This window comes from Mangifera indica, chromosome 19 (assembly GCF_011075055.1).
Source record: "Mangifera indica cultivar Alphonso chromosome 19, CATAS_Mindica_2.1, whole genome shotgun sequence".
Taxonomy (NCBI): domain Eukaryota; kingdom Viridiplantae; phylum Streptophyta; class Magnoliopsida; order Sapindales; family Anacardiaceae; genus Mangifera; species Mangifera indica.
This window is the reverse complement of record NC_058155.1, coordinates 1057532-1067258: the sequence shown is the minus strand read 5'-3', so window position 1 is coordinate 1067258 and position 9727 is coordinate 1057532. Positions and strand designations below refer to the sequence as shown.

The 9727-nt window shown below is 31.1% G+C and overlaps 1 protein-coding gene and 1 long non-coding RNA gene across 3 annotated transcripts; both read left to right on the top strand.

The window, feature by feature from the left end:
* The first annotated feature begins 261 nt into the window (after positions 1-261).
* On the top strand, positions 262-5431 carry LOC123202977. Of its 2 annotated transcripts, XR_006499105.1 has the most exons (4): positions 262-948; positions 3019-3318; positions 3394-4356; positions 4453-5427. It is a non-coding gene; the product is annotated as an uncharacterized LOC123202977 (long non-coding RNA). The 2 variants fall into 2 exon arrangements; XR_006499104.1 differs by lacking the exon at positions 262-948 and having other exon boundaries at positions 2887-3318; positions 4453-5431.
* Positions 5432-6308: 877 nt separating this feature from the next.
* LOC123203411 (disease resistance protein RPP2B-like) lies at positions 6309-9727 on the top strand. Its single transcript, XM_044619774.1, has 3 exons — positions 6309-7653; positions 9148-9277; positions 9527-9727. The coding sequence occupies exons 1-3, from the start codon at positions 7475-7477 to the stop codon at positions 9725-9727; spliced, it is 510 nt and encodes a 169-aa protein (XP_044475709.1). The 5' UTR covers positions 6309-7474.

Sequence of the window (9727 nt, the reverse complement as noted above, 5' to 3'; positions counted from 1 at the left end):
AAACATACATACATACATTTATACATATATATTCACACAATGCGTTTCTGAGTTTACTCTCAGATGTATACAATTTCTGTATACAGGCTCATATACACAATTTATACTTGCAAAAAATAATTGGATGATAAATATAACATTGAATGATAACAAAATAATTAAATTGCCATTTTTATTAATTTAAGAATATTACAGTGTGTAATTTTCCGACACCTCCGAATTTGTTTACTCTGATTTGTTGTTCTCTTTTTTACTCTTCAAAATGTGTGATATTTTAAAAGTTTTAAATTGGTGCCGATGTTCGGTTTCCTGTAGATGGACAGTGGGATCTGGGGTTGATTTATCTGTCTGAATTCTTTTTTAATGGTCCACATATTTTTACCGTGAAACTTGATAGAAAATATTTTATTCTTTGCCTTCTGACTTCGATATTTTGCGTCCTAGCTTTGCTGCGGAGTCCTTTCTCGGTGGAAATTGATGGTTTCTTCTTCTGGTACTCATTCGGCAAATTACGACGCCTACTTTTCTTTTAGAGGCAAGGACACGAGACAATTTTATCAGCCATCTCTACGCAGCCTTATGTAGCAGAAGGATTAATGTTTTTATTGATGACGAACTCAATAGAGGAGATGAAATTTCGGCATCTCTTTTGAATGCAATTGAAGGGTCAAAGATTTCAGTTATTGTTTTTTCAAAAGGCTATGCATCTTCTAGATGGTTGCTCCAAGAACTTGTAAAGATTCTTGAATGCAAGAAATACGGGCAAATCGTGACTCCAGTTTTCTATCACGTAGATCCATCAAATGTAAGGAAGCAAACTGGGACTTTTGGGGAAGGATTCGCTAAGCCTGAAGAGCTTTTCAAGGAGAGTCCATACATGGTGCAGAAATGAAGGATTGCTTTGACAGAAGCAGCAAATCTATCTGGCTATGATTCACATGTCATGAGGTGATGAATTGTTAACTTTACTTTCAGGCACTGCTGCTTCTTTTCTCCTTTCCCTCACGGTTACAACTATATAAAGTTCATTGAATTAACCAATTGATTACCAGTATTTGAAAATTATAGCTCTTAAATAACACACCATTGAATAGCTAATAATTTGTTTTTTCTTTTGTTAAGCTGAACTTTTTTTTTTTAGCATTTAAATTCTCTTACCATTTTCAGTGTCAAGATGTGGAAAGATTCGGATTAATTAGTATATTTTCCAGAGCTTGTAATCGATTTCCTTTCATTATATATAAATTTAATGTCATTCATATAATCAATGAGAACTTGCCCTTAGGCCACAGTTCTTTTTCTAGCAAATTGTATCAATAAATTTTTTTTTTTTAAAATTAACTTTAACTAAGAACATTAAGACGGAAATTTTACTGGGAAAAATTTTAATGTTCAAGGAGGAAGGAAAATGGCATATTTCTTTTATCAAAATTGGATATTGGAAGTAAAACTACGTTTTGTCTTGTTTATTTATATTTATATATATTGTTGTTGTTGTTGTTATTATTATTTTAATTAGGCTAGAATCACGTCTTGTTGAGGAAATCGTCAATGATATATTGGAGAGGTTGGATTATTTTTCTTCTGCACGCGAAGAAAGAAACTTGGTTGGAGTGGAATCAAGCATAGAGGAAATTAAATCATTACTAGATATTGGGTCGAAGGATATTCGTATAGTAGGAATCCGTGGAATGGGTGGTATAGGCAAAACATGTATGGCTAGAGTTGTATTCAATAGCCTTTCAAGCTAGTTTGAAGGTTCTTACTTTGTTGCAGATGTCAGCATACAATTGGAGAAATATGGATTATTTTACTTGCGAAAAAAACTTCTATGCGAGTCCAAATATAAGACCCACCTTTACAAAAGAAAAGCTTTGACGAAAAAAGGTTCTTATTGTTTTTGATGATGTTACACATTCAGACCAAATTAAATTTTTGATTGGAGATCTTAGTGGTTTAGGTGAAGGAAGTCGGAACATTATAACAACAAGGAATAAGCAAATAGTTAAAAATTTTGGAACAAATGTTGTTGACATATATGAGGTTCAGACATTATGTCCTAATGATGCGCTTCAACTTTTCTGTAAGTATGCCTTTAGACAGAATCATCCAAGCGAAGCCTGTATGGACCTATCAAATAAAAAGGTGTTCCACTAGCTCTTAAAATTCTAGGTTCTTTATTGTTCATCAGGGGAAGACGTGAGTGGGAGAGTGTAGTGTGTAGACTAGATAAATTTCCTTTGGGTGATATCATAAAGGTGTTAAAGCTAAGTTATGACAGACTAGATGATGGAGAGAAGAGTGTCTTTCTAGATGTTGCATGCTTCTTTAAAGGATAAGATACCTTGTAAAAGAAATCTTGAATGCCACTAGCTTATCCATTGAGGTGATAATAAGTAGTCTCATTGACAAGTCTTTCATAACCATATCGAAAGCACCATAGCAATGCATGAATTGCTTCAACAAATGGGTTGGAAAATTGTTCGATAAGAATCCATGAAAGACCCTAGCAAAGATAGTTGCTTGTGGAATCATAAAAATGTCTACTATCTATTGTCCCAAAATATGGTGAGCATGAAAAGGCATGCATTAGCTTCCATTTTTTGTTTTTATGTTTTTGGAACTTGTAAAAAAAAAAAAAAAATTAGCTTGGAAATTACAAACCATTTTTTCTTATGCATCATTAGATATGGTATGGGGTTGTTTATGATTTAAAGATGTCTAATATTAAAATATTTTATGAAGAAAATTTTATGAGTTTTGAAAGTCAATAAAACTATACATACTCACTTTTAATACACAAATAGATATACAATATACGTGTCATTATGTGATTGAGTATTTTAAATTAATGATAAAATAACTCTCAATCACATGATAAAATAACTTCCAATATATGTGTCATATCTATATGTGTATCTATTTGTGTACTAAAAATGTGTACACGTAACATTGCCCATTGAAAATTAAGCTTTTGATGTATATGATGCTAATTTATTATTTTATATTGATTATTAGGGAACTAAAAATATGGAAGGTATTTGCTTGGACTTGTTTAAAAGTGAAGAGGTATACTTAGATCCTCACGCTTTCTTGAAGATGCATAATTTGAGATTCTTGAACGTATATAGCTCAACATATGGAGAGACCAAAAATAAGATACATTGCTCTCAAGGCCTTGAATTTCATATCCCAGAGCTAAGGTATCTTTGTTGGCACGGATATCCATTGAAATCATTGTTGAATTTTCATCCAGAATATCTTGTTGTTCTTAATATGCCCCATAGCAATCTTGGGCAATTTCGGATTGGTGTCCAGGTAATGTGACAATCATTTATGGTAATTTTTGTTATCAGATATTCTAACTGCTGTTGGTTTTTCTTTTTTTCACAGAATCTTCTTCATTTAAGGCATACTGACCTTAGTCACTCGAGGAATCTAACCGAAATCTCAGATCTCTCATGTGCCCCACATTTGGAGAGCTTTATTGTTGAAGGCTGTACAAGTTTATTTGAGATTTCCTCTTCTATCCAGTATCTCAATAAACTTGTTATCTTGAATCTTCTTCAACATCTCTTAAGAAAGTGATTCTCTCTGTGTGCTCAATCTCAAGATGGTTTCAAAGTTCTCATCTAACATAGAAGAGTTATTTTTAAATGGAACTGCGATCGAAGAATTGCCCTCATCAATAAAAATTTTAGATACTCTTGAAATATATAAATTTCAGGGGCTGTTCAAGGCTTAAGAGTCTCCCAAATGTGATTTCTGAGCTGAAATCTCTTAAACATCTTTATGTCTCTGGCTGTTCTGAACCGGACAGATTGCCTGATGAAATGGGAAATTCAAAAAGTTTGGAGGTGCTCGAGGCAAATGGAAGTGCTAGAATGCAAATATTCCCTTCTATTAAATGTTTGAACAACCTTCATACATTATCTTTGGAGACATACAAGGGTCAAGAGCCATTGGATTTGCTATTGCCTATTTTGCCAGGTTTTAACTTTCTAGAACAATTAAATCTGACTGACTAATATCACAGAGTTGCCCGAGAATCTTGGCCAATTATCCTCCCTAAAATCTTTAAAAATGGCCAGAAATGATTTTGGGAGCATTCCAAAATTCATAAAAAACCTTTGTAAGTTCATGTTGCTTGATGTAAGCTTTTGTTATAGGCTTCAATGCTTACCAGAGCTTCCATGTCAGCTAGAATATGTAAAAGCACAGAGTTGCATTTCATTGCAAACATTTTCAAACTTCATCAATTGTTTGAAACTAGATTGGGATGCACTTGGAAACATCCTGACTGATGCTTTACAAAAACTTGAGCAAACTTCCATTCATTGGCGGGAAGCATATGAGGTATTTCTCCAACTTTCTCGTCAGATGATGTCAATCTCTTTGTCTTCATATCGTCATTTTTTTCCCTTCATTAATATGACTATTTTTTTTGTACAGATGGTTTGGCAAGAGTTTTTGTGTCCCTGGAAGTGAAATTCCAAAGTGGTTTGACTATCAGACTGCAGGATGTTATATAGAGCTGCCACGTGATTCACTCAATCTTAACTTAGTCGGATTTGCATTGTCATAGCCTTTGAAGATCATCATGATGACGGTCGTGAATTGATTGTTAATTTTGAGTTGCTTCTTAAATCCCAAGATGCTTACTACAAAAAAGTTGCTGGTGGCTTGATTCAGGCTTGGCATAAAGATGATGCACCTGATTGTTTTGAGTCAGATCACATATTCCTGGTTTATGATTGCAATATGTACACATCTGGATTTCCAGTTTGTCTTACAATATTGAGGCCATCATTAATTTCTATGTTAGCAACAATGATAGAACACATTTGGAATGTTGCAAGGTGAAAAAATGTGGAGTCCCTTTTTTGTACAACCAACATTCTGGGGAAACAGTTGAAGAGTCCCGTAAAAGTTGTATCTCTAGTGAGGATGAAGACGAGGGGGAAGCACACTTCAGCTCGGGGTAAGATACCTTTTTCTTCATACCTGCAGTGATTAGTTCAAAATATTGCTTTCTTTTAGATCCCATTTGCTTGGTTTGTCTCTCTTGGTTTGGTTACATATATATTAGTAAATCACCCTTTCATGCTGTGGTTATACTATTTTTTGAATGATTTTCTATTGGATCTGAACATATTGTTTATATTTTGATGTGAAAGATAATAATTATTGATGGAATAAATGTCTCACATTGGGTAGAATAATAAAAATGAAAGGGTATATGATGTATTGAGTATCCAAGTTAGATTGATTTAAGCCATTTTAACAATTGGAGTCCAAAACATGTTGAAGCTCATAATTAGTAATCATGAAACGGACGTAGATTTTTAACAATGCTCTATAGTTTTAGTGGAGCTCAAATCTTTCATTAATGTTTAATACAAAAAATAGGACACAGTATTCAACCACATTGTTATTAGCTTATGGATCAGTTATTACATTTAATATTACAAAAGAGTACACATTTAATTCATTTATATTAATAAATAATAATTGAAATAATAATTACAATTATATCAGTAACATTTCAAAAACAGTAAAATAACAATTACTATTATTAATCTTATACTAGAATTCATTCGAGTGAGGAATTTATTTGTAAAGAACTATAAAAGACAATTCATCTGTTCATAATAATTAAAATCACATAGCTTTTCAAATAATTATTAACTTTTAAGATTTTTGAGAGAGGGAGAGAGAGAATTATATCGTTGAACTTCTTAGTTTAGAATAAAATGACCTTTTTTCCTTTTTGTTTAAACTATATGTTGTTGTTTAAATTTATTTTCTAACCAATATTCTGATTCAGTCAAATATATTAGATAAAATTTGAATATGAAGAGTTGAAGAAATAAAACCAAATGATATTGGATGTTAATTTCTTGTTTGACTATTTGTGTGCTTTTATCATTTTTTATTTGAGTATGTGTGCAGAATTTGGAGATAAATTAATTGTCATCAAAACACTTAGTCGCTTATGCAATTTGTGTAATAATTGAATAGCTCTTACCATTGGATAGCTTTCAATGAATGTGGCTGAATGACATATTGGTTCACTTGTAATTTTTAAATATCTTAGAATAAGTGTTAAGTGTTTGTTTTTAATAATTATAATTTGAAAATTAGTATTTTTACACAAATTATGAATTTAAAATATGTGACAAAAAAATTTTAGTTTTTGCAGATAATTAATTTTTTTAATTATTTTACCTTAGCAAATTATTAATCAATAAATAAATCAAACAAATATATAAATCTGTGAAATTACTAGGATAATAAATATCAAGAAATAAAACTTGTCAATAAAATTATCATATATATAAAATTATTAAAGGTAAAAAAATAATCAAAACTAGAGTAAGTATAAATCATCTGTAATGTAAATGGCATAACAATTTAAATAAAATTGGTTTATGAACATTAGAGTTTTAAGGGGTATGATTGAAATTTTGAAACAAGAGTTGGGATATTTTTGAAGAAGGCATTTTAGACAAAGTAATAAGACTCTTATTTAGTTAAAAACGAAAGTTTTTATCTCTTTCAATTCGATAAATATAATTGATTACAAGTCTTAAATTGCCCAAAGTAAGCAACTCACAAATATGTTAATGATAAAACAACAGGCCTTTAGTCAAATTTAGTAGTTAGATGCAAAACATCCATCTTTCTATTAAATACTGTTTGAAGTATGCTTTCTGAGATATATTTTGTATGCTAAACTGCACTAACTGCTAGCTAATGGTAGATTGATTTTTTATAGTTTCTAATGAAGTTGAATTCAAAAACGATATTGTTGTTCCTTCAATCACTTAATTCTCAAATTAAACTCAAGATTTTAAGTTTGATACATTGAAGTTTTTCATCAAATTATGCATCTAGATATTATAGTTAATCATGATTATTTAATTTCTTTTTCTAACATAAAGTTAAAGAATTTTAAAGACTTACAAATATACAGGGTTAAAGGAGTACTCATACTTTACAAATATAAAGACTTACAAAATGGAGATAAACAAATGTACTACTTTTAAAATAGGTATTTTTTTGACAGTGTATTGTTTGTGTTCCTCAAAATTTCTCTGAATATCTGAACTCTTAATAATACTTCAATCAATCAGACTTTTCGTACCTCCTGCAGCTTATGAAACCAAGCAACAAGGTAAGATTTCGCCAAATCTTCCACATGCTCAAAAGAAGTCTTCATAAATCTTAGAATCATTAAGAATCTGCCAAATCCATTTAGAGCTTAAAGTCAGTCCTCAAAAGATTTGTTTGTCTTAAATTACATATATGTGAGCTTACCAATGCTTGGCACAAGAATCCTAGGCATTCAATAAATAGAAATCAATTAACTGCTGGAATTAACTAAAATAATAAATTATCTTGTGTATATATATATTTATATATATGTGAACTTGTATAGATTCTTGAATGCAAGAAAAAGCATGGCCTGGCTATGGTACCAATTTTCCATAACGTGTACCCATTGCCAGAAATGAACCAGACTGACACATTTTGGAATGCTTTTTCTGAGCTTGAAGAACTTTTTAAGAAAGGTTCAGAAATTCTGAAGTGGAGGAAAGCATTGGAAGAAGCAGCTAATCTAGAAGATGGCATCAATTCAAATGATTTTTGGTAACTCATGAATTATATTCTTTAATAGTACTTCTAATTTCTGTGACTCCAGACCCACAAAATGCCACATCATTTGATGGTTAATCTTTTTTTTTTTTCCTCCTATTTCCTTGATGAAGTTATATTTTTACTTTTATCAAAATTGAGTATTTAAATTCATCAGTTCTCATTGTTTCGGCATAAACTTTTCTTTTTTAAAACTGTTCTGAGCGTTGAGCTATGGAAAGCTTCAAAGTAATTATTATATCTAAAGGAAGTGTCATCTCAGCGCAGTTGGGTTCCATTGATCAAGTTTGAATGTTGATGCAGTGATTTTCTTTCGGTAAGAGGGAGTATAAATTTTTCGCTTTATATAAAATCTATTATATTGAAGAGAGAGATTTAGTTAGGGGAAAATTTCTCTTTTCAAGGATGGAGAAGTAGACTATGTTACTAATAATTATTAATACCATTTTAATTAAAACATCAGGAAATTAAATTACATTTTGTTTTTTTTTTTTGGTCATTATAGTATCTAAGTTGATTTATATTATTTTACTTATTCATTAGGTGGGAATCAGATCTTGTAAAGGTAATAGTGAAACGTATCTTGAAGATACTAAATCATATGTATCCCAGCGTTAACAAGGAATTGGTTTGGGGTACAATCAAGCATAAAGAAAATTGAATCTCTACTATGCATTGGGTCAAAAGATGTTTGCATAGTTTGAATCTGGGGAATGGGTATAGGCAAGACAACTATCACAAAAGTTCTGTATGATGAAATTTGTAGTCAGTTTGAAGGTTCTAGCTATGCTTTAAATGTTAGAGAAGAATCAGAGAGTCTTGACAAAGTAACACTTGCAACAAGAGCTTCTTTCCTCCATATTGAAGGACCTTCCGATGCAGGATTCATCTTCACAAAGCTAAGGCTTTTTAATAAAACGGTTCTTCTTGTTTTTAATGATGTGACTTCTTTAGAACAAATAAATTTTTTAATTGGAGACCTCAACTATTTGGGTTTTGGAAGTCGAATCATCATACCAGCAAAGGATGGACAAGTGTTAAAAAATTATGGAGTGGATGATGATAATATTTACAAGGTTGATCCTTAATTTCATCATGAAGCTCTCTAGCTTTTTAGTTGGTATGCCTTTCAACAAAATCGTCTTGCCTTTGGTTATAATGAGTTGTTGAATAGAGTAATAAAATATGTCAAAGGAGTTTCATTAGCTCTTAAAGGGGTTCCTTTTTACGAGAGAAGACTAAAAGTGAATGAGAACGTGCAATAAATAATCCTAAAGAAAGCCCTTATAAGAATATCCAAATGGTGCTAAACGTAAGTTATGATAGACTAAACAGTTATAAGAATAATATATTTCTAAATGTTGCATGTTTTCTCAAATGAGAGAGTAGAGATTTTATAATAAAATTTTTAAACTCTAATGGTTTCTTCGCAAAGATTGGAATAAGTGTTCTCATTGATAGGCATCTTATCATTGTTTCAAACAACAGGATAACAATGCATGCTTCGCTTCAAGAAATGGGTTGGGAAATTTTCCAAGAAGAATGCAATAGAGATCCCAATGATCGTAGTCGTTTGTGGAATCATGCAGATATCTATCATGCGTTGACAAATAATATGGTAAGAATCAAAGGCTTTTAACTTTATTATATATATGATCTGGTGAAACATGAACTTGTATTAGTTCCACTTTTCCTTGGACATTAACTTTCATAGTGTTTGGGTGGGTTTTAAAGATGTATTATTTTAAATTATTATGAAAAGAAGATAAACAAAGGAAAAAAAATATATTGAGAATTTCAACATTGAATTGTTTATGCAAGTTTTCAAATATTTGACGCCAACTGATAATCTTTTTGTGGTTTGTAGGGGAATAAAACAATTGAAGGCATATGCTTGGACATGTCCAAAATAACACATATAGATTTAAATCCACGTCCTTTCGCAGAGATGCCTAACTTGAGATTCTTGAAAGTATATAACTCACATTGTGAAGAGAAAAGTATTAATAAGCTGCCTGTTACCAAAGACCTTGAATTTGATTTTGTTGAGCTAAGTTACCTCTTGTAA

Excerpts from the sequence above, each read along its gene's own strand:
- LOC123203411 (XM_044619774.1), top strand. The coding sequence starts at position 7,475 with ATGGTACCAATTTTCCATAACGTGTACCCATTGCCAGAAATGAACCAG. Across the intron at positions 7,654-9,147 it reads ATCAATTCAAATGATTTTTG|GATAACAATGCATGCTTCGC; the intron begins GTAACTCATGAA and ends TTCAAACAACAG. Across the intron at positions 9,278-9,526 it reads ATGCGTTGACAAATAATATG|GGGAATAAAACAATTGAAGG; the intron begins GTAAGAATCAAA and ends TGTGGTTTGTAG.